At 50.2% G+C, this 27776-nt stretch overlaps 1 protein-coding gene across 1 annotated transcript; it reads left to right on the top strand.

Moving 5' to 3' along the window:
• The first annotated feature begins 199 nt into the window (after window positions 1-199).
• On the top strand, window positions 200-26626 carry LOC133211752 (dual specificity testis-specific protein kinase 2-like). Its single transcript, XM_061352336.1, has 9 exons — window positions 200-251; window positions 16282-16481; window positions 19812-19933; window positions 20085-20133; window positions 20823-20972; window positions 23029-23202; window positions 23748-23831; window positions 24921-25007; window positions 26519-26626. The coding sequence occupies exons 2-9, from the start codon at window positions 16293-16295 to the stop codon at window positions 26624-26626; spliced, it is 963 nt and encodes a 320-aa protein (XP_061208320.1). The 5' UTR covers window positions 200-251; window positions 16282-16292.
• Window positions 26627-27776: the final 1150 nt, after the last annotated feature.

Genomic DNA, 27776 nt, shown 5'->3' with positions numbered 1-27776 from the left:
GGAGCTGCACACAACCAGTGCCGTGTGCCGGGAGGGGGTGCGCGGGGGGTGATGCCTTCCTTGGGGAGGGCGGTGCAAGGCGTGGGGAGTGGCGCATTGCCGTGGGGCGGGAGGGGCCGAGCCGAGCCGAGCCGAGCCGAGCGGGCTCACGCCGGGCGGGCGGCGGGTGCACAGTGCGGAGCCGAGCGGAGCGGAGCGGAGGAGAGCGCGTCCTGCAGGACCGGGGCCCAGCGGCGCCGAGCCCGCCGCAGGTGAGTCTGCGCTGGGGCCGAGCCGTGTCCCGCCGGGACCGCGCTGGCTCGGTCTGCGCCCGCCGCTGGCAGTCTCCGGAGCGGGCGGGCAGGACCCTGCAGGACGGGCACCGCCTCCCTGAAGCTCCGAGCGCCCATGGGTGCTCCGCTCCCTCTTCTCTAGGAGCAGGGGTGCCCCGGCTGGCCGGTACCCCCGGTACCGAGACCCTGCTGTGTGCAGGGTGCTTGAACGCGCTGACAGAGACACTGCGATGGGGCAAGCCCAGCTGGGCGACCCGCTCCTGCCTTCCGGAGATGGAGACCGAGCTGGGAGCCCGCTTTGTGTTTTGTCCCAATGGGAGCAGCTGAGCAGACCAGTTCATGGGGCAGAGCTGCCCCCGGGAGTGATGGCGTGGAGGAGCCGCTCATGGAAGCAGCTCTTCTGGCCTGGTTCTCAGGGGAGCTGTGGCTGGTTTCCCATCTGCTGTCCTCAGGACCTGCTCGGTGGTCTGCAGCCTGTAGCACTGTCCCTAGTCTTGATTCAGAGAAGGGCTCTGGGCTTTTTGGAGGGCTGCGAGAAAATGTAGATCCCAAGGGGAGGGAAGTAGACTACTGGCTTGGCCGGGAGTTCCTTGGCAGCTGCTGTGTTACCTTTCCTCATGTCCAAGCAAGTAGTTTGCCTTTGATGCTGTTCTGATGCTGCTTGCACATTCTGTGCACACAGTGGCTCAGGTTGGTTTGCTGAAGGAAAGATGGTTTTTCAGCCTGGTCTCTGCTTTGCAGGAAAGGTCCCTCTTTCCCTGCCCTTTCTTGGTGCACGTGGCTTGAAGAGATGGATCTGCCTCAGGAGGTGACCCTGCCAAGGGAAGGAATGGCTCCAGGTGGATCAGGCAGGATTCATAGAATCATGAAATGGTTTGGTTTAGAAAGGACCTTAAAAGCTCATCCAGTTCTACCCCTGCCACAGGCAGGGACCCCTTCCACTGGAGCAGCTTGCTCCAAGCCCCTGTGTCCAACCTGGCCTTGAGCACTGCCAGGGATGGGGCAGCCACAGCTTCTCTGGGCACCCTGTGCCAGCGCCTCAGCACCCTCACAGGGAAGAGCTTCTGCCTAAGAGCTCAGCTCAGTCTCCCCTCTGTCTAAATCTGCCTCCCCCATCTGTAGCCTAGCAGCTCGAGGTCTCCTTCAGTTTCCCTGCCAAGTTCAGAATCTCCACTGCTGAAACAGCAGCTTCCAGGAGAAAGCACGCTCCAGCTGCCTTCAGCAGATCTCAAGTGTATTATGTTTTTCTGTTTGAAAATCCCCAAACACTCAGGTAAGAGGGAAGACTGAATTGGAGCCTATGTAAAACCTGCTGCACAGCGTAGGTAAAGCTGTGGGGTAAACAAAGGGTGAAAAGCCAGTACTGTGCAGTGAAAAGATTGCTGTTACCATGCAGGGTGAGTCACAGCATGGCACAAGCTTACAGGTGGCCAGCTGGAGCTGAAGTGCTCAAAGTGGAACTACCTGCATGCGGATGGTTCTGAATCATCAGGCAAGAGTTGCAGTGATCCTATCCCTGAGCAAAAACAGAATATAAACCCAAGCTGGACCCGAGCAGTGAGGCTGAGGGATGCGCCATGCTGCGGAGCTGGGATGTCAGCTCATGATGGGATATCAGCATTGGGAAGGCCGAGGCTTCTGCAGGGACCTTGCTAGAGAGTCCTTCCCTGGGTCCCTCCACAGGGAGGAATGAGGGCTGAGTCACTCGGGGTACCTGGCACATATTTCCTTGTCCTTTTCCCATTCAGTCCTGCTCTTTCAGGAGCGCAGCTACTCATACATAGTGGGGAGGTTGTGGGGGCTGAGATGCAGCTGTGTCTCTCTCTTGTGCTGGTCCATCAGGCAAGGTCCCCTTTGCATAGTAAGTCCTCAGCAGCCCCCACTGCTGATGATTGCTGTAGACACACTTGTTATTTTCTGTATAAATTATTATTGCTATGATCATTAGGTTTGGTGCTTTCTGGTGACATTTCAGAGGATCTAAAGCACTCTAAGCTCATGGGCTGAAACTGAAGCCCGTGTCACTACTAAAGCTCTCCTCTACACCAGTTGGCAAAGTTTTTGGGAGTAAGTCCCGCACCTTCAGGCTGCAGCCAAATGTACCTGCACCTGGAGAGCGGCACCGGATTTCTCTGGAGAGCATGGGGCGTTAAGGGGGCAAGCCAATTTATGGCAGAAGTTGTGATCTTCTGCCATGTCCCTGCTTCTTTCTCTATTGAGAAAGCTGCTGCTTGTCTGCTTTGTGAGCACAGGAGCTGGTTTTCTTCTGCTGGCGACTGGAAGCCTGGCAGCTTCCTGTAGTCAGAGCTTAAAGCATCAGGGCTTTTAAAGAAAACACTTCAGGGTTAATCCTACTGTTCAGATTAAGTTTTACATAATCTTCTTCCCTAAGGGCAGATTTTGCAATGAAAACTTCATGTAAAGCAGCACCCTGGCTTTACATAAAGCAAAGCCATGGGGTTTTGACTTGAAGCGCAGTTTCTGAGGCAACTTTCAACTTTGAGCATTGATGGCAAATGCTTTGGCTCCTATGCCATATGATTTCAACATGAGTGCTTAAGGCTAGAGGTATGCATCTCTAGCCACCAAATACGAAATACCCTGTTGCTGCTATTTAGCAAGTAGTTGGCTGGTGCTCTGCTCCTCTTGTGTTCTGGGTGACAGATGTAATTAGGTAAATCATTGAACCATAGAAACACAACATGGTTTGGGTTGGAAGGGAGCTTAAAGCTCACCCAGCTCCAACCCCTGCCACAGGCAGGGACCCCTTCCACTAGAGCAGCTTGCTCCAAGCCCCTGTGTCCAACCTGGCCTTGAGCACTGCCAGGGATGGGGCAGCCACAGCTTCTCTGGGCACCCTGTGCCAGCGCCTCAGCACCCTCACAGGGAAGAGCTTCTGCCTAAGAGCTCAGCTCAGTCTCCCCTCGGGCAGGTTCAAGCCATTCCCCTTGGCCTGTCCCTACAGGCCCTTGTCCCAAGCCCCTCTCCAGCTTTCCTGCAGCCCCTTTAGGCACTGGAGCTGCTCTAAGGTCTCCTCTTCAGGAGCCTTCTCTTCTCCAGGCTGCCCCAGCCCAGCTCTCTCAGCCTGGCTCCAGAGCAGAGCTGCTCCAGCCCTCACAGCATCTCCATGGCCTCCTCTGGCCTCACTCCAACAGCTCCACGTCCCTCTTGTGCTGCTGCCCCAGAGCTGGATCAGGGCTGCAGGGGGGCATCTCCCCAGAGCACAGCAGAGGGGGAGAATTCCCTCTCTCGACCTGCATGTATTATGGGTCAGCTTCATTTTCTACAATCGTATTGAAGCCACTGAAGTCACAGTGGTGTGGGCATGGGCTTTGATGTCCTAGGAGAGGTAAGCTGCGTGAACTGCTTCTTCACTTCTGCTCCTCAATTGCTCAGTTGCTGCCAGGGTTCCTCTCTGCTGCCCTCCCTCCTTGGTGTGGAAGTAGGCAGTGTGCAAATGCCATATCCAGACCTGCTGTGGGCATGATCCTGGCTGCTGGGGAGCCTGCTCACCCCGTTGATGCTTTTCCAGGTTAAGGGTTCTGGAGCTGCATTAGGGGATGTGAAGAGCCACTGCAGTGGGCAGTGCTGATAGGGGTGCAGCCAGGATGGGTGTTCAGGCTCAGCAGGTCTGATTCTTGCTCCCCATGCAGCAGGCCATGCTGCTGAGCTGTGCAGCTTATGGCCAAATCGTGTTCTGTGGCTAAAACCTGTGTAGTTTCAAAAGCTTTACTGAGCACATTCATAGAACGAAATCATCCATTGAGAGCTATTCAGTACAAATCCCTGTATCAGCATCTTCTGTGGGGAGCCCAGCAGGCAAATGAGCAGGCAGGTCTGAGCCAAAGGGTGAGGGGTGCCCTTGTCACCTCTCACAGCTCATACTTGACACCCCACCTTAACACTGGCTCCTCACATGGCCTTCAGCAACTCACTTAACTTGCCTTGCTTACATTTTAGCTTTAGTTTTCCCATTTGTCAGTGCTAGCCAAGTCTTCCTGCTTTGTAACAGTGGACTGGTAAGAGATAACAAGTGTAAGGAGCTGGGATTGCCTTAGGGGCTCAGTCTGCTGTGCTAGATTGATAAGAAAATGGTTATCTCAGGTGCAGATCTATTTTTCTCCTTAGCAGTTAGGGAGCTGTTGAGTGTGATACCCTGGAGAGAGACTTGACTGCATTCAGTGTCCCCAGCATTGAAGAGCTTCTTGGAATCTGTGTTGTCATGCAAGTACTGCTTGTTTACATAGCATTATCCGGAGAAATGGATTTAATGGGAGTGATTGATTTCCCTGCTGGGGCTAAGCTGATACTTGTAAGTCAGCTGAAGTTCAACTTCTCACCAGTCATAGGGTTTTTCATAAGCCAGTGGTGGATGGGATACAGCAGGCATGGCCAGAGGAAGGGTTGGAGTAGAAAGAGGGGAGAGCAGGGTGTTAAGGGACAGTAGCCCTGGATGCTTGAGGCAAACTCAGCTTGAGGTGGGGAGACAAGCCCTGCCCTGACATAGCGGGATTTGAGCTCTCATTCCTTCACTCCCCTGGGAAGGACTCACGTCTAGCAGGATGCATCCTGGAGGCTGTTGGAGCAGGGAACATTTTCCCTTGCATCTGCACAGCCTAGCTGCAGGGGGTCAGGGCAAGGGGTGTATGAAGAGCAGGGACATGGTGCCCACAAGTGCTGTGGGGATGTGGAACTTGTGAGAATGCACTCGCCTGCTGTGTCGAGCTGGGTCTGGTTTCCTCCATCTCAAAGCATGACCTTTAACATTATCTTTTACCTACTTTTCTTATGCAGCCTCTGGCAGGTAGATTACTGTGGTTTTAATCCCCATGTGCAGATGGAATGGAGGAGCCCAGCTCCCATGGAGTACTCCCTTGCTGGTGTCCCACCATCAGCAGCTGGTTCTTGAAGTGCCTTTGTTTTTGGAGCAGGAATCTGTTGCAGGGAGGGAGGCAAAAGTCAGTGAATATACCTGTGTTTGCAGTTCAGAATCCTCTGCCACTGCTGGGACGTGGAGCCTCAGTCACATTTCTTTACAACACAAAGTCTTGAAGCCACTCTGTTTCCCTTGCTTGCCTGTTGGTGCAGCAGGGTAGCAGAGGTGCACAGCAGGCCATCACGCTAGCACTGGCTGTCACATCAGCTCCTGGGAAGATTTGTGTGGCAGAGGCCTGGCTGAAATGAACCTGCTTCAGTGCTGGTGAATCTTAAGAGGATTCATCACTTCCTGACTTTGTGCAGTGTGAGAGGGGGTGGTTTGTTTCTGTGCACAAGCTGCAGAACGCAATGAAAGCAGGGCTGAAAATGTATTTTTCCAGTGTTGAAAAAGCTTCAAAGTGCAGCAGTCCCTGCTGAAATAATTTTGCTCTAGCTTTTTGCAGGAAGAGGGCTAAGAAGCCCCTTATCCATAAAAGGTTGAGAAAATTTGCTACAGATCTTTTGTGTTTTATCAATGTGTTTGAAGCTGCCTGGGAAGATCAGTCCTTTGGCTGATGGAGACCATAGCTCCAGCGTTGGGGGCAGCCAGCTGAAGTCAGTGGAACTGCTGTGATTCATTTTCCAGTGCTGGGAGAAAAGATGTCTGAAATGCTCTAACTGGATTTCAGCTTTATCTGTTGGGTATTTACTACAGTTTTGATGGAGAGTGGATAGTGTGCCAGGAGAAATATGTGCTGCGGGCTTCTTAAGCTCCCAAACGGGCAGGATCTCTCCCAGGATGACCTCTGCGAATCGGCAAGGCTCCACACCAGTTTTGCCACTGTGTCTGTGTCCTCTGTTGGGTTCAGGTCTGCTGCCAAGGTGCCTCTCGCTGGGGGACCCACCACGACCTCATCCGCGTTGCACTGTGCTGCCCAGCACTGGGGTGGCTTGGTCTGAGGTGGTACATCTGCAAAGGTGCTGGAGTGAATGTATTGGTTTGAAGGCTGAGGCTTTTCCTCCTCTTTGTGCAGACTGGGAATTGAGGCACAGATATTATGGGGAATGCAATATTACTCTGTGAATTATTTGAATAGTGCCCCAGAGGCTGCTGTAAATGATGGAGGCAGAGAAACATGGCCAGAGGGCAGTCTGGGGCATGTGAAGTCTGCTGAGTGACTGCCTCTTCACTCTGGAGGCAGTCAAGCTGGAAGGGATGGAGAATACGGATATTCAGCATGCCTCAGCCCAGGGGAAGCTTTGCCCTTCCTCTTATGGTGAATCAAGAGTTAAAGTTACACTGAGGCCATCCCCTCAAGGATGCACTTGCATCTTGCTCTGGAGGCAGGGTTAGGAAGCATGAGTCAAATTCACTGCTGAATTATGCAGGCTTCACAGTTGAGACAGCTAGAGGCTGCCTGCTCATGCCCCTGCTGTGAGGAGGAGGCTGGGGGCTGTTTTCTCCGTCCTCTCAGCAGCACTTTGGCTTATCTTTATCCTTGCACTGTGACCTCCAGATATGGAGAGGGGAAAAGCAGTCTCTTTAGGAAGAGAAGAGGATGAATGATTTCTGCTTAATGGAAGGATAATGCTTTGGCTTTGCTGTAGGTTTCACAGAGCTGAGAAAACAAAGCAGAGCTCAAGCATTGCTGTATGGGAAGGGAATCATGGCAAGGGTGGGAAACTGCAATGGTGAAGTAAGGGAGGGATGCACAGCAAGGCTGTTTAATATACCTCTGCTGTGACCAGATCCAGTGGGTTGTTCATTGGTGTGAGCCTGAGTTAAAAAAGCATTGCCACTGTTCTCTGGCTTTCCCTGCATGCTGATGCTTGCTGCGTATGACTGATGTGCCTGCTGAGACTGTGGGCAGCAAGTACAGGCTCCCTCAGCTGGGGAATCATCCTTTGCCATAATGGGGATGGCCTTTCAATTAAAGACCACAGAATCAACCAGGCTGGAAAAGCCCTTTAAGTTCATCCAGTTCAACCCTTACCCCAGCACTGCCAAGGCCACCCCTAACCCATGGCACTGAGGCCTCGTCTCCACGCTGTGTGAACACTTGCAGGGACGGTGCCTGCAGCCCTGCCCTGGGCAGCCTGTTCCAATGCCTGAGCACCCTCTGGGGCAGGAATTGTTCCTCAGCTCCATCTAACCCTGCCCTGGTGCAGCTTGAGGCCGGTTCCTCTTGTCCCATCCCTTGTTCCTTGGGAGCAGAGCCCAGCCCCTCCTGGCTCCATCCTCCTGTCAGGCAGTTGGAGGCAGCGATAGTGTTTGCCTTGGTTTAGTCCCCATGTTGCTTCCCTCAGATGTTTCTCAGCTGCTGTTCCTCTCCACTCAAATGGCTGCTGTCAGAGAAAGGGTAAACTAAGGTCTGGAGCCTTGAGGGTATTTGGGGCCTAGGGTCGCCTCTCACCAGGTTTAGTTCTCTGAAAGTGGGGTGCCTGGCCTGAGTGGGTCTCTGCTGGTTTTAACAGTTGCTGGAGAAAGACCAACACTTCCAAAAGAAGACGGATGCCACCTCCTGGGGTACCCTTCTGTGGTATTATTCTCACTGCCCAGAGATGGGGTGCATTCCACCTTGTCCCATTAACCCACAAACTCTGTGTGGGTTAAGATCTGATCCCTGTCCTGAAGGACTGGGAAGAGCCAGGAAGAGGAAGGAGGAAAAAAGGTGATGCCAAGGAGACGCTGACTGAGGCTGCAGCCCAAGTGTCCTGAGTCTGCTCCTTACTTATTGGGCTGTGCCACTTCTGCAGGATTTTTCCGTGCCGTACATGGATAATCTTGTGGAGCAGCATGGTCACACTGGTGACTCTGGTGTCTGCCCACCTACAGATTTCAAAGACCTCAAAGTGTTTTAATTCAGTTTATATCATGATTAGTGTTTTCCTAGGAGCAGCGTCAGCAGAGCAAGGTTTTGTGGTCTTTCCAGGCTATCCCTGTGCACAACAGCAGCCAGGACCACAGTGTTGGAGGATGCTACAAAGACCCTCTAGGCTATTTTATCCATGGTTCATGGGAGTCTCTAGATGCAGTGATCAACAGGAGGTGAGGCCCCATTAGCTATTATCTTCACCCAGCTCATCCCCTTGTCTCTGAGGGATGGAGATACGGCTGGAACATGGGTCTCAGGTCCACTGGGTGCTCTCTGAAATGGAGAGGCTCATTCACAGTGGGGTGATTTGCCTGCAATGCTTGGCAGATAGCCTGAGCCTTTATTCAAATTTAGGACTCTAACCCTCTGCACCAAGAACAATCCCTGAGCTAAAAATAATGTCAGCTTCTGGGAACAATACAGACTGGTTGAGATTTGAGATGTATTTTGTGGGTTTTGGTTGGAAATCCCAAAAACAAAGGCCATGGCCTTTACCTGCTGTGGAGCACATTTGGGTTTGCAAAGAGCCCACCCCTTGATGGACTGTTTGACAGTGCAGCTCCCACCTCCTTCCTGCCTTTGTCTGTGGGCTGTAAGAAGAAGCAAGTTAGAGTAATTGCTATTAGATGATGCCTCAGACATTTCAGCAATAAGGTCACAGTATCTTTTCTCATCCTGATGCATATCTCTTGATGGAGAGGGTGGGCTGAAGATGTTCGAGCCAGCTGAAATGCTTGACAGTTCCTACACACCGAGCTTCCTTTTAAACACCCACATGCCCTGCTCTGCTTTTCATTCGTATAGAGTCAATTAAATATCAGGGGGAAATGAGGTTTAGATATGCTGATGAAATAAGTGCCATATGACATCAATGGAGGGGTCTTGTAGCATGAGTCTTCAGAATTAAAAATCCCAGAAATGCATGAAGAGTGTGGCAAAGGGAGCAGGGACAGACAGTCAATGTGTGGGACAGTCAGTGTGTGGGATCAGGCTTGTGACTGCTGAGTTGGTTATGACTGTTTTTCTTCTACTCTCTTGTGCACCTTTTCATCTCAAATGAATCCATGTGCCTTGTCCATCATCTGTTTTGCAGGGTGAGCCAGCGTGAAGCCTCTGATGACTGCCTTGGAGAGTGTTTTCACTTGTCTTGTTTCTCTTCCTTCGAAACACCCCCTAATTTCGCACCAGGCAGGCAGTGCTGTGGCACTTTCTGTGCATGGGGAGTGTTACAGGAAGGACACTGCACAGACCTTTGTAGATGGTTTGGTTAAACCTGCGCCAAACTCAGATCAGAACAGCAAGGTTGTTCTTGGAAAACTCAGGTGCCTGACTATCCTTAACCCTGCTAGGGGCCAAACTGCATCTTAGCTGCGGAAATGTCTTTATGCATCCTCGCCTCATGAGTCTTAAACAGTTTTATGAAAGCCATTTCATATGGGACTCAGTTCTCTGGATGTGGGCACACAGGAGCTCCTTGGAGGAGGGGCCACCTGTGTCTTGGTTCCCTTGTAGACTTGTTTTGTGGGGTGGAGGTAAGTCAGTTCTGGAGGAGCAAGTCTCTCTCCACTTACCTTCAGAAACGTTCATTGGTAAAGCCAGAGTCACAGGCAGTTAATCTCTCCCTTGAAAACCTTAGGGTAATACTGATTTTTAGGGCCAGAAGATCTTCAAAGCTTGTTTCCCCCTTGTAGGTAGCATCAGCCTTTTGGTTAGATCAAAACTGTGTCCTGATCAGGTTTTCCAACACTTAGGTCCTCCCTGAGTATAACGTGTGTGGAGCCTTTTAACTAAGTCCAGAGAAGGACAACAAAGCTGGTGAAGGGTGTAGAAAACAAGTCCCATGAGGAATGGCTGAGGGAACTGAGGTCTGGACAAGAGAAGGCTCAGGGGGGACCCTATTTCTCTCTACAACTACATGAAAGGAGTATGCAGCCAAGAGGGAGCTGGTCTCTTCTCCCAAGGAATAAACATTAGGATAAGATGAAACAGCCGCAAGCTGCACCATGGGGGGTTTAAACTCAATATTAAGAGCAATGTCTTCAGATAAAGGGGGTTGTCAAGCATTGGAATGGGCTGCCCAGGGAAGTGGTTGAATCACCATCCCGGGGGTTATTTAAAACACATGTAGATGTGACACTGAGGGCTATGGTTTAGTCGTGGACCTGGCAGTGTTAGGTTTACAGTTGGACTCAGTGATCTTGAAGGTCTGTTCCAACCTATATGATTCTATGCTTCTATTTCAGATTTCAGAGGGTATTTATGTCACATGGTGACCAGTTACAGTAAAGATCTATACTTACCTGTGCCAAGAGCCTCCTATCCTTAGATCATCTGAGTTCCCATTTGCTGGGTCTTACAATGCCCTTATCCCTGTTACTTGGCATTTCCCCTTCAGCAAAAGTATACTTCAGGTACCAGTTCTCTCGTAACTTTCCCTTGTGTTTAAATCTCTGGGGGAAGCAGATTTCCCAGATTTTTGATTTTTCCTAAGGATTCTTTCTTACCTGGCAAGGGATAGGTTTGAAATCTGAGCAACTAAATCAAAGCTGGAATTTCAGTCCGGGGTGTGATTCCAGCCCCGTGAGCATGAAGCCATCCTTGGAGGGCAGGATTTCATCCAAGTCTGTGGCTTGCAGATGTCCTTGTTGACAGCAGCAAAATAAGCACTTGGATTTGCAAAGTGAAAATGATTTATCCTGTCAGTAACTTACCCTGAGCTTTTAAAGTCTTACTTTCCAGGCTGTATTTATTTATTCCATTTAATGAGAATGTGTTTGTGCTCAAATGAAATGCAAGTGTCCCTTTATTCCTGCTGCGTAATTTACTTTAATTTGCCTCCTGATTCATTTTGTTGGGTTTTTCTTCCCCCCTCCCCAAATATAATTGTCTTTTTGACTGGAGAGGTCACATATTTTGGGTTAGCTTGAGGGGAAACAGCCAAGCTTAGACTAGGTGTTCTCACATAAGTGAGGATGTCTACCAAAAGCTAACTGCTAACTTGGCATCCAGGGAAAGGGAGCTGATCTCCATTGATGCTGGGAGCTGTTGGCTGCAGGGCTGTTCCTCACATCCTTGCACTAGTGAATGTCACTGTTTTACCTGTGGGAAACCACTGTCTTGCTGGACAGCAGGAGTTGTGCTTTAGCCTCCTCCCCAGGCTGGGGGTATTTGGTAACTTCTTTTTCTGTGGGTCAAGAACTCAAATATACTGATAACATATTCTTAGGGTTCAGCAGCGTAGTATTGGTCAGCAAATCCACTTTGGTTTTGCTTGACTTACTACATTGTTCTTATACTACGAGGTTTGTTGATGTCTGTTATAAAAAGCCAGAACGGAAGAAAGTCCATTTCTAGTGACAGTGGTAAAGGCTGAGTAACTCTACTGAGGTATTCTGTTCATCTGGCTTAGATAGATGATCTCATCTCATGTTATCACTGGTTTCTGGAGGAGCTGAGGAGCGCTCATCTCCATCTGGGTGAGCCAAGCACAGAGAGGGCAGGATGGAGAGGGCTGCAGGAATGTTTCCCATGCACCTCATGATCACCTGTGCTGCAAGAGAAGGCCACTCAACTCCTGTGGTTTAAAACATGTGGGGACTGAAGTGATTTACTTGATTTATTGATAAGATGTAATCAGCTGGCCATCAGTGAAGCATCAGGATCATTATCAGCAACTCATCAGCTAAACCCCAGTGCTAGGTGCTTAAAAAATGTTGATGAGCATCTACAGATTTCTAAACAGTCTTCTGTATATGATCCCCTCAAGGCCAAATCGTGCACAAGTGTGCGTGCATGCCTACATAAACAGCCAGAGCACCCCCCCCTGCCCACCAGGAAGGGTGGGTTCCCCTGTATTACACCCCAGTGCTGGCACCCTGCTGTCCTGGCAAAGGTATTTTGTTGACAGTGATCTCTGATCACAGAAGGTTCTTGTGTGGCCTGTTAGTAAGCACTAGATAAGCTGTTACGTGCTGAAATCTCCAGCCATCTGACACTGGGCTTCCTGGTCCAGGGAGGTCTCTGAGCCCAGTCCGACATCCAACATACTGGCAGAGGAGGCTGGTGAGAATCTTTCTGCTGGGAAGAAAGATGGGAAGAAAAGTCCTGGCAAGAGTGTCCAGGGAGGCAGATTGGCTATCCAGTGAGTGAGGGGAGGAAAAGTATGTTCTTCCTTTTCTTTTCTTCAGGAAAACAGGCTGTCTAGAGGAGGGGTTTGAAACCTGGGCTTTGTACCCTCACAGCAGGGCCTGGGCAGGTGCTCGGGGCTGTCTGGGGTTACTGGTCTGTTGGGAGGTGGTTTACTTGAGAGCAGTGGGTGCTGCACTGCTGAAGAGACAGAACAACCCACCCCTGGTGCCTGCCTGCTCCTGCCAGGCCCTTCCCTGGCTGTAGCCAGCAGTGGTGATGAGGCTGGAGCCACACTTTTGGCTGTGGTTGCCCTCTCAGGGTACATTCCCTGGTTTGTTGAGGGTCTCTGTCAGCCCTGGCAGTGCTGGAGCTTTGCTGTGATGGGGCAGTGAGCCCAGCTGGGGAGCCAGACCAGGGGAGGAAATTCCCTGCAGCAGGTACCTCTGGTGTTTGCAATGAGGAAAGACCAGAATAAGAAGGTGTCCTAGGGCTGCTTTTCTAAGTGACTGCTAATGTGATGTTTTCAGTCTGTCAAGGAGTGTGTTCCTACAGTGACAGCTCGCAGCATCCAGCCATTTCCAGCTGCCTGTGAGCTGCTTCCTTGGTGCTTCTTGCCACCCTGGGGAGCTGGGAGGTGCATGTTGGCTGCTGTGTACAGAGGCAGCAGCTGAAAGCTCCAGAACATGAGCACATTCCCCAGAGGGTGGTGAAACCCAGTGGCTCTGTTTCGCCTCTCCCTTAAGGCAAGGCAGCCTCAAAGGGATGAGCATCCTCCTGTGCTTCAGCCTGTGTCGTCCCCGCCGATGGAGTTTGATCTGGGAGCACTGGAGATATGGGCAGCTGCCCCAGTGCTTTGCCTGCTCAGATAAAGGCAGGGCTTTGGGTGCTCTAACCCTTGCTGGTGACATGAGGATGTGCCCTGCCTGCTGTCCAGGGCTGTGGCTGTCCCCCAAGACTGCCCTTCCTGCTCCCTGTCCTCCACAGCCCCTAGGAAGCCTTCAAATAAATCTAGGCATTTTGAAAGGCCATTTTTCCCCCCCAGCCTACGTGTCAGCACTAATCTGGGGACAAACAGCCACATTTATAAGCAAAACAACCAAAGACTCTGCTCCCACTCAGCAGCATAATGTGAGGGGCCATTCCTGGCATGCTGGGGATGCTGCAGGGATTCTTTACTGGACAAAGAAGGCAATTGAGGAGCTAGGTCCTGGAGGGAAGAGATGGTACATGGGAAAAGCACTGAACAGAGAGGCCTCTGAAAAGGAAACCATTCCCTGTGGAAGAGGCAGCCTCAAGCAGCCTGCCTTGCCCAAGGGAACCTGTGGTCACCCTGCAGGCAAGAGGGGCTCCAGGGTGGCTGGGGTCAGGTCTGCTGCTCTGGTGGGAGCAGCTCCTTTTTCCTTTGTGACTGAAGGGTGCTAAAGGGGAGGGAGAAGCTTTCAGAGCCTGCTGGGTAAATGTGCCTCTGGTACCTAAAGCAGCAGTTGGGGGTGCTCACCACAGCTTTGCCAGTGAGTGACCGCCACTCTGGAGTGACGCTGTGGGTCACTGTGTTGCTCTTTTGCCATCCACACAACAGGAGAGGGCAAACCTGTGTCTCAGGATTGGGTACAGGAATGGGTAAATGCTGAGAGTGCATCCTCATTGGTGGCTTGGGGTCAGAGGGATCACTTAGACCCTGTCAGCATTATGGCCTGGCCAGTTGTGCAGGATACGAAGGAGCTTCCCTGTGTCTTGCCGACTCAGCATGAGCACCACTTGCTTGGCCTGGAGCTGCAGCACCTCCTGTGTCTGCCCTGCTGTGCCATGACCCTGCATGCTGAGCATGCCATTGAGCAATAAGAGCCCTTTGCTGCACCCTGCCACCAGCTCGTGCACCCAGTGCCTTGCCCTGCTGCATCCATCCCACAAGCTCTGCTAGAGCTGGGCCATTTTGTGCACCGGAGAGAGATCTTTGCAGAATCTGGATGAATCATCCTTGTCAGAACGTAATGCCTTTGGTGCAGTGCTGAGTGTGTTTCGTGAGTCCTGTCTCCTGCTTCTACATGAGCCTCTCCCCTGGTACCAGTACATGGTGCCTGGGTGCAGGCTGGATGGGAAAGGGATGGGCACGGCCTCGTTTCAGTGGTGCTGGCTGTAAGGAGCAGTTACCATCCCAAGGCAAAACCTCCAGGCAGGCCCCTGCAGCTGTGTCCTGTCATGGGATGTTCCTTAGTTGCCTGTCCTTGAGTCATAGCAGGGGTAAAACTGTGGCCCTGTAATCTTTCATGTGCCCTTTTTGATCTGAGTGATCTCCACTCATCATGGCCACAGGTTCCCTGGATCATGAGCTTTGGTCCTGCAGGTGTTTGCCAGGCGGTCAGGTAGGAGTCCATGGATCATGTTGATTTTGCTGGAACTGGATTCCTGCAGTCTGTGTGTGACTGTCTTGGCTGCTTTGAGAAGTTTGTGCTGTTGTTCCCCTTCACTGCGTTTCCCTGAATCCCAGCCTGGAGCTTGCCTGCTGTTTGTGTCAGGGACCCTTGCCCTGCTTGGTGCCAGCTGTCTGCCTGCCCCATGTCCCAGCCCTTGGCTCTTCCTAAATTCCTGCCCTGTGTAGCCCTGTCTGTTCCTGTTTGGCAGCTCTCTGGATCTTGGTGGGACTGTGGGGGGATGAGGTGGCTGGTGCAAATATTTTATGCATGTCTCAATGGAAATCAATATTATTGATATTGACATCAATGTCATTAATATTATTAGTGCAAATTAGTAACTAAAAAACCCCAACCCCTGACGTGTTGCCCAGAACTTCAGGAGATCTATGTCCAAGGTACGTAAGGCCAGGTTGGACACAGGGGCTTGGAGCAAGCTGCTCTAGTGGAAGGTGTCCCTGCCTGTGGCAGGGGTTGGAACTGGATGAGCTTTAAGGCCCCTTCCAACCCAAACTGTTGGGTTATGATTCTAGGCAATTTTGCCTTTCCCTGTAGAAGCAAAGTAGCTATGAAATAACCCACAGAGTGCTGATAGAGCTTCTTGTTTGGTGCAAGACCTAGGGCAGAAGCTTAGGGACAGCAGAGTTTACGTTTGCTTCAGCTGGAAGCACTGACAAACTGCTCTTTGTTGAGTGTGGTCTCATCTGGTCACAGTATGGTAAAGCAGCTCACCAGAGCCCCAGGAGCTGGCACATGCTGTCAGTGGGAGTTGCTCAGACAGCTTTGTAGCGGAGCGGTGGTTGGTCACAGTTATAAGGAAGTGGCACCTTATTTGACTCCCTCAGGGTGTCAGAAGCCCATTTTCTACTGGATTTGCCTCCCCTTCATTTTGGAAGTAATTAGAGGCAAGTGATGTGAGAGAAGAAGAACGGCATATGGCTTTGGAGGAGTGTGAGTCTAGTGCTATAAGAGGCAGGAAGGGGAACAGTGTGAGGGGACTGGAGAGGGAACTGTGCGAAACAGAGGGGTGTAAGAGGAAGGCAGTTCAGCAGAGGCTCTTGGAGTCAAATTCAGGACACAGACAGCAGGAGGGTTGCTGGGGCACTTCCTTGTTCTGTGATTCTTTAGGGCTTATAATGAAATGTAGGCACCTGCCAAAGTGAAGACCTTTTTAGGACAGTTTCCTGCTACCACATTCAAGTCATGACCCTGTGTTTGCAATAGTAGCTAAGTCCTGTCTAGAGCTCTGGGCTAACAGATCTGGTATTTGTATGTGGCATATGACCTATATTGAAAGGGCAGTTTAGACACAGTAGTTTTTAACCCAACATAAGCTGGCTGAGCAAGACCAAGACCCCTATACTTTTCCTGGGCTGCACCGTCATGTCTGGAAGGTGATGCATCCGACCTGCTGTAAACCTTTAGAAGGTATAAGAAGGTATATGCTGATTTAAGATCTTTAAGTCCTAATCTAAAGGAATCTGAATACAACCTGCATAAGGCAGGCCTAACTCCAGTGGGTTCTGGTGCAATATGTGCTTTAGGGTGCATCATCTCAGTGCCGCATCTTCTTTCCCTCATTTCCTCAGGCTTCATTGAGTCCTGGTCTCTAGTGCAGCTATTTGTTTGATGTCCAAATACCACTGATGGCTCACTGTGAAACACACTGTGTTTTAGCTGCTGCCCTCATGATGTGTGAAGCGGGGCTGATCGCACCAGAGCCCTCTGGCCCCATGCGGTGCTATGGTGAGTCGTCTGACACCTACTGCCCTGTGGACCGCTGGCAGAGGCTGCGCACGGCTGTCAGGAAGCTGGAGTTCTGGGAAAACTTCAACGCCGAGCTGATAGGCAGTGGCTTCTTCTCCAAGGTCTACAAGGTAAACCCACATGCAGGCAGCCCACGACCTTGTGTAAGAGCAGCTGCTGAGGCTGTGCAGATAGTGCCTTACCTGAGGAATCTGTTCCCAAATGTATTTCCTAGTCTTCATCCATCCCAGCATTCTCTAGCAGGTTGGGTGAGGTAAGGGAGGAAAGGACAACCCCTCTGCACACCAAGCACATTGTCTTTGATGCACATCTCCCCTTTCACAGTGAAAAAGGAATAGGATCACCCAGTCAGTGTTCACTGATACTGTCTTCTGGCCATACAACAATCTTGTCAGGGAGCTAACCTGGGTGCTGGATGAGATTAGGGGATATTTATGCTCTGTGTTTTGTTCCCCAAACTGTAGCAAAATATATAGAGAAAGAAAACATAAAATTAAGCTGTGTGTGTCTCCCGGAAGACCTGCCACCCACATGTGTGCAGATGCCAGCGCTGTCACCCCTCCCCACCTGCTGCCCTGGGATATGGTGATGCTGGGGAAGAGCAGGGGGCCTGGGGCAGGGTCAAGCTGGGAGAGGCTGCTGGTCCATCTGCTTCTGCCTCTGCTGCCTTAGTGTCAGGAGACTCATGGCTCCCTGAAAGCCAGTGCAGGCTGGTGTGCCACCAAAACAAAACTGCTTTTCTCACTGGGGCTGGCAAGTTCCTCCCTGCATCAAGGTCTATTTGTGTGGGAGTTTGTTTAACCCTCTCTGAGCAACACAGGATCCAGGGTGCTGCCAGCTTTGCTCCTCAGCATGGGAGTGCCACTGCTTCATTAAGAGGGAGTGGATGGGAATTGGGTCTCTTTTCCCTGCAGCCCTCGGCTTTATGAACAGCAAAGTGAAAGGAGATGTGTCACATTAGGAAGTAAGACTCAGCCTTCATCTCTGAAAGCAGATGGCATGTTGCTTTGCCAGGTCCTGGGGCAGTGCACTAAAGCTGTTCAAGGGAAATCTCCGGCCAAAGGTGTGTGGCAGCTCTTTGCACACTAGAGCAATACGTGACAAATACCCCTTCCCACTACAGCCTCCTTCTAGTATTTTCTTTCCCCACCTACACAGCATGCTGTTGCTATTGCTTTCTCTCTCCTTTCTCTAGCAGATTTTCATAGTAACAGTTGCTTTTTCCTCTGTGCGTGACATTTTCCTCCTGCCCCAGCAGTGAATGAAATTCCAGCAGTAGGCAGGCTGGAGACATGGATCTTGAATGAAAATGAGATAACTTCTTGAATCAGAAGCAGAAAAAGAAATGTAAAAAATGAAATGCTATGGGTCAAGTAGTCAAAAGACAGTGGAGGAGGATTTGGGACAAGGACAGTCCTTTGTGGAGACTTGACATTTGTCTGGGTACTCAAGTATGACCATAATCAAGTGCTCTGATGACTTGTGGTCCTCTTGGGTCAGCCACTCCCCTCTGCACTCATAGCCCTGAACACCAGAACTCCTGCTACGAAGCATCACTGGCCATGGTCCTTTGAAGCTCTTTGCCAACAGATGGTGTCTTCCAAAGTGCTCTCTCAGGAAGAACATAGATTCCCTGCGGTGCTGGCACTGCCTGTGCTGGCTGCCTATTGCTTTTGCTGTCCGTTTTCTTTTGTGTAAGCCCATTCTCAGGAGTTACATGTGGCTTGGCTGAGGAAGGAGAACTTAGTTCTATTTGGTGACTCAGACTCAAGAGGTCTTGGCAGAGCCTTCTGCTCTGTGGGTTATGTATTGCATGACCTGGGCACAAGGTACTTTCCCTTTTTCTCTGCCTTAGTTTTCAGATGTGCAATAAGGAACTGTTTCTATATGAGTATATGTGGTCTTGGAATAGGCCTTCTGAGCCCGTTACCTTTGCCTATTTCTCCCACTACTGGTTTTGGGGTGTAGGTCTACCCTTGCTTTTCAGTCTTTTCCACCCCAGGCTGGACTTTACGTTGCTCTGTGGACAGGAACCCCTCCAGTGCCCACTGACCCTACCAGCTTGGGCAGTGTAATTATGGTGTCCAGCTGGGACATGCAACCTCACCTAAAAGCTGAGTGTAGCTCAGAGTCTCCACCAGTTTGTGCAGAGCTAGGTAAGTCTCACTGAAACTCAGTATTAGCTCTTCTGAAAGTTTTTCAGATCTTCTGGATTTCAGATGCTCCTGTACTCTGTGCTGGGCATAAGGGCACTCACAGAAATGATCGATAGCATCCTTTATATTTACATCTGTGCCATTACAACCAGTTACATCTGGTTAGTGACCTACAGTCTGTGGTTATGAAGTCCCATCAGGTGAGGGGTTCAGAGCTCTGGCTTCCTTATGACCTGCTTGAGTTACTCCAATGATAACATTGACTACCAGGTTGAGTTCCTTCGGAAAGGAAGCAGCAGTTCATGTTGCTGAAGACAGTCTGCTTTGTGACCCTGATTATAATGACCCTTTCTGTCCTTTCAGCCCAGGTGAGTCTAACGTGCTGCTCATTGTTCCCCTCAACTGAGTTAATAACCTTATCTGTAAAGTAAGGTTATTATCTGATCCATAACAGAGAGCAATGGGTGACAGTCTGGGACTCAGATTGCTGTTCTTAAGCCAGCTCATGCTGTGTCTAAATATTCTTCCTTTAAAACAAACAAAACCCCACAAACATCAAAATGAGAGATTAGACACATGGCTGGATTGTAAGGTGGGGGAAAAGCATTTTGATTGCTGTTCTTTAGCTCCCAGTATTCCTGCCTGGGGGAAGCTCTAGGAGTGAAATGTCTAGTGGTATTCTATAGCAGGGCTTCAGGTTAGCATGTGGCTAGGAAGCAGACATGGGACCTCCGTCCTGGGATGTGGGGGAGAGATAAGCTGACTCTGTGCTTTCTTTGTTGGGTCTGTCTAGCAGAGCCTGGGTGGAGGGGAGCTGGCCATGGGCAGGGGTGCAGGAGGAATTGGGGTAGGGAGTGTCACCAGCAGCTGGTGCAGTGATAAGGCCCAGGTACGAAGGAATGATGGAGATATGGGAGCAGATTGTGTTTGGGAAAGGACATTGAATCAACGCCATTAAAGGGGAGAACAGATTTGTGGTAACCTGGGGTGGGCTGAGAAACTCATCCCAAGAGCCCAAGAGCCCACAGATTTTGGCAGGGAAATAGTGTTGTGATGTGTTGGGACAGGAGGGATGTAGCTGTCCACAGCCACCCAAGCAGGCATCACTGGAGTGGAGCTTATGTGGAAGGGAGAACACCTTGCACTTGTGCAAATAACCGTGCAAAAGCTCTGGGCATCAGGGAAGTGAGGTTCAAGCCTTTGGTTGGGGCTGGATGCTGTTGTCCAGAGGGGCTGGCAGACCTCTGGAAGCTATGAGGTGTCTTGCTCCAAATTTGGCTCCAGGTGACCCAGGCTGCTGCTTCTAAAGTGATGGTGGTGAAGATCTACAAGAATGATGTGGATCAAGAGGTGATTGTACGTGAGATCAGCCTGCTGCAGAAGCTGTCGCACCCCAACATCGTCAGGTGGGCACATCCTCCAGCCATGAGCAGTGGGCACTGCTTGGGGCTGGAGTTAGGTTGGTGTCTCTAAGGCAGCTCTGCAATGAGGGATTGAGCTGAACCTTGATGGCATCTTCACTTCTTCTTTTCTTTTTTTTTGGTGTGTTTTGCTTAGGTACCTTGGGATATGCGTGAAGGATGAAAAGCTGTACCCAATTCTGGAGGTAAGGATTTCTAGCTTGTGAGTGTGCTGCGAACAGGCAATGACCCTGCAATTCTTTGGCAAGGAGGATGGCAGATATTCTATAATGCATACCTACACTTCTCCAGCTCATGTGCCTGTGAATGGCTCTGGACCACCAAGATTGCCTTAGAGGAGCTTCTGGTCCTTTGTGCCCCGCAGCTGGTCATGCTCACTGCAGGGCCATGAGATTCAGGGAGGATAACCAAAACGTGTTTCAGGTTGGATTGGTACCACCGAAGGTCCAGAATGGGCCAGATGGCAGGGAGAAGAGGAGCCAGGAATGAAAGTCAAGCAGCCAGTGGCAGAACCACCAGGAATGGTGGTGTGGTCTAATGGAAAAGCCTGGGCTGGTACCAGTGAGGTCTCACATTGTTCCTATGCTGTTGGTGGCAGATGGCATTCACTGAGCTGCTGCTAGGTTTTTTGCCTCTAGTTTGCTGCCTGTGAGTGAGGACTGCATCTGGCTTGTACAGCATCCCTGTAGTGGGGCAGAGGCCAGAGATGGGTGGTGACTACTTGTGCCAGGAGGGGTATTTGCACCATGCCACACACAGGGACCCCTGCATGCAGTGGTATTCCCAACCTTCAACCTGAAGGAGGGATTCCTGGGAGCTCCAGCAGAGCTTGTGCCTGGCCACACAGCCACTGCTTTTTGTTTCTGCTCCACAGTATGTGAATGGGGGTTGCCTGGAGGAGCTCCTGGCCTGCAAAGACATTGCTTTGACATGGAAGGAAAAAGTGGACTTAGCTTCTGACATCACCAGAGGCATGATCTACCTGCACTCCAAGAACATCTACCACCGAGATCTCAACTCCAAGGTATGCACTAGAAAGGGGACATCTCTGGACTGCTGAAGTTGATTGTGTAGAGGACCCTTTATGGATGTAACCGTGAGGTCTCAGGCCTCACACTGATCCTCTGCTCTATGCTAATCCTTCTGCAGGCAAGAAAGCTTTCTTGATAAAACCCATCATTACCTTGCATTCATCACTTGGCAAGCAGGACCCCCAGATAGAGATAAAAATAATTACTCCTAGTGCAGTTGCTTTCAGCAAAGAAACAGATGGAAATGTGTGCAGGATTGCACATGGTTTCCTTTGCCTAGAGTTGCAAGAGAAGCTCCTCCAGATTTAGAGTTTTCCTTTCCTGCTCACAGAAAAGGGGAAGCTGTTGCTAACAGGAGCTGGTCATGGGCTCTAGGAATGAATGCCATGTGAGATGGTCCCCATCTGTGTGCAGAGCACCAGGAGATCTGTGTCTCCTCAAGTGCAGAGAAGTTGTTCTTTCTCGATCCAGAGGGTCCACAACACCAATTTTAGGATGGCCATCTCCATGGGTCTCGCTAACTCTGCAGTCTGGCATCTGGAGACAGGCTTTGGGTGTAACACAAAGGTACATCATGTTCATGATATATTAGCCCTGTGCCTGGGTGGCTGCTTTTCTCAGCATGGGCTCATGCTGCTTGAGGGAGGCAGGAATGAGCACTGGGATTTGCCATTGTAAGGTTTGGCCATGGTGATGGGCTTTAATGTGGCTCTTCCTCTGCCACTGGTATGGCAATAGGAACATGATGGGACAGTGCCTTGTTGATCTGTCTTGGACAAACTACCCAAACCTCAGGCAGATCTGTAGCGTATCCATGATACCACAGGGAATGTGAGCTGAGGAGCTGGCCACCAGCCTGGCCCATGTCTGTGTCAGCTGATGCTGGAGGCTGGCTTAGTGGTTCACTGAAACGGAGCCTGCAAGTCCTTGCAGTTGATGCTGAACAGCCCATGGGGTATGTCTGAGAGCTGTTCTTGTTGGTGCTCAGTGAGATATTTAAGAAGAACTTGACATACGGATGGAGGTCAGCAGTGGGGAAGCCAGTCAAGGGATACACCTTTGAGAGACATCAGCACAGCAATAAAATTCACCTATGTATTCTTAGGCTGTTTACTTGGCTCAGTTACCAGGCTGAGGACAAGGCAAGAACCTGGTTCACTCTGACCATAGATTTCTTGGCCAGTGTGCTCTGAGGTCAGGTGAGATGTAATTTCCTGTTTGGTGGTGACTGGTGAGCTCGGGAGCTTTCCAGATCTGCTTGTACAAAGTGCTAGAGGTCCCTGCCTGTCCTTTCTCTCTTGCTGTGGAGGAACCCCTGGAAGAGGTTCATCCTTCCCCAGGGAAACCTAAGAAACCTGCAGATGGTGGAATATGTGGGAGAGATGTGTGTACATGCTTACCTGAAATCTAGTTTTTGAGTGAGAGCCATCTGCAGAAAGCTAGTTCCCTGGGAGCAGATGCTGAGGAGGAAATCCTGGGAACCTGAACAGGCTGAAACTGATGGGGTTTTGGGAAACCTTATAGGAATTCCTCCAGAAAGCAGTGTTAGTGATGTGTAGCCATGGGTAGTGAGAAGTGTTGTGGCTGTGATCCTGCCACAGCTGAAGGGGGTTAACATGCACGATTTTGAGGTCTCCTTCAGAGAAAAGGATGCTCAGGGGCATATAAGGTTGCTGGGGAGGCACTCTTCATTAGGACCTGTAGTGACAGGACAAGGGGTAATGGGTTAAAACTTAAACAGGGGAAGTTTAGATTGGATATAAGGAGGAAATTCTTTCCTGTTAGGGTAGTGACCCTAACTATTTTATGATTTTATGATCATGTTCGTTGAATAGCTTCTTCCAAGTACCTTTCCTGGCTTCAGATGTGATTCGTTCATCCCATATCTGCTCCGTGCACTCCATTTTTGCTGCTGGGAGGCAGGTCTCTGGTGAGGGGAGGGCCTGCAATAGCGAGGTTGGGCCAAGGGCTAGTGAAGTGCTCCTCAGTGAAGTGCCCAGGCCCTTCCTCAGCAGGCATCTCATGCCATGTCCCACGGGCTCCTTTTAGAATTGCCTCATTCGACTGACGCCGCGGGGCCACGAGGCACTGGTGACTGACTTTGGGCTGGCCAGGGAGGTGGTGGAGCTGCCTGTGAAGGATGCAGAGAGGAAGCTTTCTCTGGTGGGCTCAGCTTTCTGGATGGCTCCTGAGATGCTGCGGGGAGAGCCCTATGACCGGAAGGTACGGCACTGCTTCCAGCTCTGTTCATTCCCTGAGCCCCCAAGTGAGCACTGGAGATTTCTCTTCTGCTTGCTGGTGACATGTCCCAGCAGCAGAAAAACCCTTCCCTGGGAAGCACTGCCTCTGCTGCCTGGACCTTTACTCAGTAACGTTTTACTTAGCAACTTGCAAGTTTCTTACGTGGCCTTGTTAAGTTAAACTTTTTGGGAAATGGACTCCTGCTTGAACAAACACATTGAAGCCTCTCTGAGGAATATGTTTGGTGAGTTACAGCCTGATGAGCCGGTTGCAGGATCTGGGGTAGAGAGCCAGAGCTGCGGTAGGAACACCAGACATATTGAACAATTGAGCATGGGACCAGGCTTTCCAAAGATGAGGTCTTCCTGGGTGGGTTCAGAAACCCAGAAGTTTAGGACTCAGCTGCCTCTGTGTCCAACATTTGTGGGTTTTGTGTTTTTTTGAGGACCTTGTTGGTATTCTTCTTTCTTACACTTTGCTTCTGTGCCTGTCCTGTCCCACCTCCCCCTCTTTCACCCCTTCTGCAGGTGGATGTGTTTTCCTTTGGCATTGTCCTCTGTGAAATCCTGGGCAGGATCCCAGCTGACCCTGAAGTGCTTCCCAGGACTCAGGTAATGATTCCTGCAGGCAATCTCAATTGTGTTGCCTCCATGGTACCAGACTGTGGTTTCACTCTGGACCACACAGCCCTGTACACATGTGTATGTGGATCACACTCAGGTTTCTCTCTAGAGGTTTTCCCATGATAAAATCTGATCTCAACATTTTCAGTGTACAAGAGTTCAGTGTATCTGTAGTTTCAAAACTTATGTTAGATCAATAATTTTAGATTAAGTACTTCCTTTTAAAGACCTTAATTCTAAATACTTCATTTTGCTTTGACATTTCAGCTTCTACATTGAAGTGGCAGGTTAAACACAACTTTCATCCCATACATTTATTTCCCAATATGCTGCAGTTAATCCGCAATTCATATGGAAACAGTGAGCTTCCCTAAAAACATGGTCTTTTTTTGTTTCAACATTTGCAGCATTTCCCTTCCATAAAGTGGGAAGGGAAATTTTATCCCGAACAGGGATGAAAAACCCAGCAGGAAAACAGCAAACTGCTGCTTTCCAAGGAGCAAATGCAAAACACCTGCAGTGAGTAGAGATTATTCCATGTTTCTGTGAGACTGAGCAGGAAATAATGCTCTATCTGTGTTCACAAGATGAAGGAGAATTATATATCATAGGAATGATGTGTAATGATGTATGGAGGGGCAAAGCTGTAGTTATGGAAACTGCTGACTGCTGGCTGGACCCCTTCAACTCTTGCTTGCTGTTGGAAGACCAAATTGTTTGCAGTTCCTGTCCTTGGCAGCCACTGGTGCTGGTTCCTCTTCTGGTTTTGCCTTTTGTGGCTCTTGTTGCCTTAGTCTGAGCTTTTCCAGGAGGACATAGACTGCCTGGACATGGATAGCACAGATCAAGCAAAAGGATGCTGCAGTCTTGACCTCTGCTAATGGTTTACTACCTGTGCAGTCCTGGCAGAGCTGATGTTGTCCTGGTACCTTTGCATAGCCATCAGTAAATTAGCTGTGATGGAGACTCTAAAAGCTTTAAACCACGAGCATTTTATGCTTTAACACTTTGAGAGGGATGAAGAGCTTTTAAAGGACATTACAGTCTTTTCTATGCACTCTTTCTCCTTCCTGACAGGATTACGGCTTGGATGTTGCTGCCTTCCAGGGGATGATCAGTGAATGTCCCAAGCAGGTGATGGACCTTGCTGCTAGATGCTGTTGGGTGAGAGTCTTGCTAGTTTGTGTTTCTTTTTCTTTCTTTGGTTTTATTGGCTTTGTATCAGACTTGTGTAACAGAGACTAAAATTGTGAGTCGTGGAGAGCTTGAACCTGCTGTTCTAGGTACAGGCACACAGGGCTCTGCTGGAAGCTGTGAAGTGATGAGATCTTCCTTTAATGCTTTAATTCACCCTGAAGTTTGCTGGTAGGAAAAGTGTATTGTTTGTGGATTAGAGCCCAGAACATCCCAAGGTCCTGCCTGTTCCCTTGTGTGTCAAATATAGAGTGGGAAGCATATTGCTGGTTTTCAGTCCCTCCCTAAGCCAGGCTGCAGGCAGAGGCACCTGGCTGATTCTCTCTGGAGAGTACTGCCTTGGGATTAGTAGCCCTGGCATTACAGATATCATCAGGGCATATTCTTCCAACCTTTCTTGCTTTAGCATAGAAGCTAATGGTGAAAGATGAGGGGTGCCTCCCTGTGCTGTCCAAAGCCTCAGGAGGTAAAGCAGAGAGAAAGTGGGGATCCAAGATCATCTCTGAGAGGAAGAGAATCACAAAGACAGTAATCAGACAGAGAGTGGATGAGCTGGGTGGTTGTAATGCACCTAAATGCTTGGAGCTCAAGGCAGCAAATGGAAGTAAATCCTTGCATGGGGCTGGGGGATGTGTGAATAACTTGCCCTGAATCACAGGAGGGATTCACATCGGGAACTAGCTTAGACATATATGTGTTCAGATCTTGTATTGCTGAGGGGCATGTTTCTAATGCAAGTTGATATAATAATGGGCTTCTGCCAGAAATGGCCTCTGAGGCTGTTCTTCTCTGCCCTTGTGTGATGTGCAGGTTTGGAGAGTTTCTGGTGCAGCTCCCCTGGCTGGCTTCATGGGGTCAGCCATAAAGGGCAGCCTGGGGGCATGGGTTGGGGTGCAGGATGGGGGTGTCCCTGGCCGTGTCCCTCACTTTGGGTACACCCAAAATACACTGGGGGATCACAGCCCACTGAGAATGAACTGCATCAGGGAGACAAGACAAATCCTGACCTTTGTGAAAAAAACTTATGGAATAATTGAACATCCCCTTCTGATACCTACCTGCAGCCTTCCCTTGCACAACACCTGCCCCTACACTGTTTGGGTGGGCATTTCCCACACCCTGTCCAGGTCACGGTATGGCAGGGGATTGGAATTAGATGATCTTTAAAGTCCCTTCCAGCCCAGACTGTTCTGTGATTCTATGATTCTACATCAGGCTGGTTTTCAGCATCTCACTGCCTCTGCTTGAGCTGTATCATACCATGGAACCTTTCCTGCACCTGCTTCTTTGCAGCAGCCCAAGCCTGGATCACCAAGTGATGGTGACAGAAAGCTCCATCAGCAGGCGTGTGACCCAGACCACTGCTGATGATGGATGGATGGATGGATGCCATTGCTCAACCCTGGGGAGCCAACAGAGGTGCTGCAGAGCAGCTGCCTGCATTCCAGGGTGGCCTCTTTAGCTTTCTCTTCTCATTCCAGGTGGAAGCATTTAAGAGACCATCATTCTCTGAAATCCTGGATAAGCTGGAGGATGTCGTGGAGAGTCTGGAGCCTGTGAGGCTTGGCAGAGAATTGCCCAAACTGTAAATTAACTGCCTGGGGGGGTCAGGATGAAGAAGAAAGGTGGGAAAGGGCAGAGCTAAGTGATGTGCTGGAATTTATTTAATCATGGTCTTGCTCTCTAATTTTTTGGATGGAAAACAGGGTTAAAAATGGAGAAGGCACTTACCAAGGGTATATTTTTGCTAGCTAAATTTTTTAACACATGTAATGAGGACACAAAGCAGCCTTTGTCTGTTTGCTTGTTAAAAGCAAATGATCTTGGAGGACCCTGAATTCCCTTAAGGATGCTTTCCAATCCATGATAGAAACATTAACCTCTCCTGCTTCCCTGTGGCCTCTGAACCCAGGGCCTTCCCCTTCATCCCCATGGCTTTGGAAGGCTGGCGTCTGGCCATGAGAAGTAGAGGGGCTTTGGGGTGCTTGGTTAGGCTTGGAGTCACCTTGTATTTCAAAGCCTTAAAGCACCCATCCAGCAGCCTTGCAGGACAGGTATGCTCTGTAAGGTCTCTGCCTGGGTCAGGGCTCACCTGGGCATGGAGGCTCTGGGCAAGGTTTTGGAGAATCAGACAAGGCCACCCATGGGGTGCCAACCTGTGGCAGCCAAGGCAATGGGGAGGGTGCGCCTTGTTAAGGTAACAACTAACATTCCTCTCCGAAAAGCTTTGTCAGACACAGCAGTCTAGATTTCTCCCAGCTGCCCTTGACTGGGGCTCAAGGATGGAGGCTTCTGCTTCCCTCCTTCTTGTCCCACTGCAAAGAGCAAATTGCCAACAGCTTGTGTTGTAAAATCAGGGAGAGCTGGGTCCAGCATCACTCAGCATGTGATTGCCTCCTTGGCAACGTGGGACACCCTCACGGGCACCAGGGCTCAGGCAGCCAGGGAACGACTTCGTTTTGGTACCATGTTTTCTTCTATGGGCCAGAGGATGTGAACCCCAACCAGAGGTGGAAAGAATAACAGTTAGAAATGGTCTGATGCTGCAGATTAAGAGAAGGGGGTGAGCAATAGAGTTCCTGCCTCCAGGTCAGCTGGTTGCTGGGCCATTGGTCTGAAAGACATGTTCTGCTGGGATCAAAATGTTTGTGGGTGTAAATAGGTCTAATGTCTGTGTAGTGGTGGAGCTGTGGCTCTGTTCTTGTAGATTGTAAGCCCTTGGAGCAAGGATCATTCATC

Source organism: Neopsephotus bourkii, unplaced genomic scaffold (assembly GCF_033783945.1).
Source record: "Neopsephotus bourkii isolate Nb327-2 ecotype Australia unplaced genomic scaffold, CSIRO-AGI_Nbou_v1 NB_659, whole genome shotgun sequence".
NCBI lineage: Eukaryota > Metazoa > Chordata > Aves > Psittaciformes > Psittacidae > Neopsephotus > Neopsephotus bourkii.
This window is presented reverse-complemented; position numbering and strand designations above follow the sequence as displayed.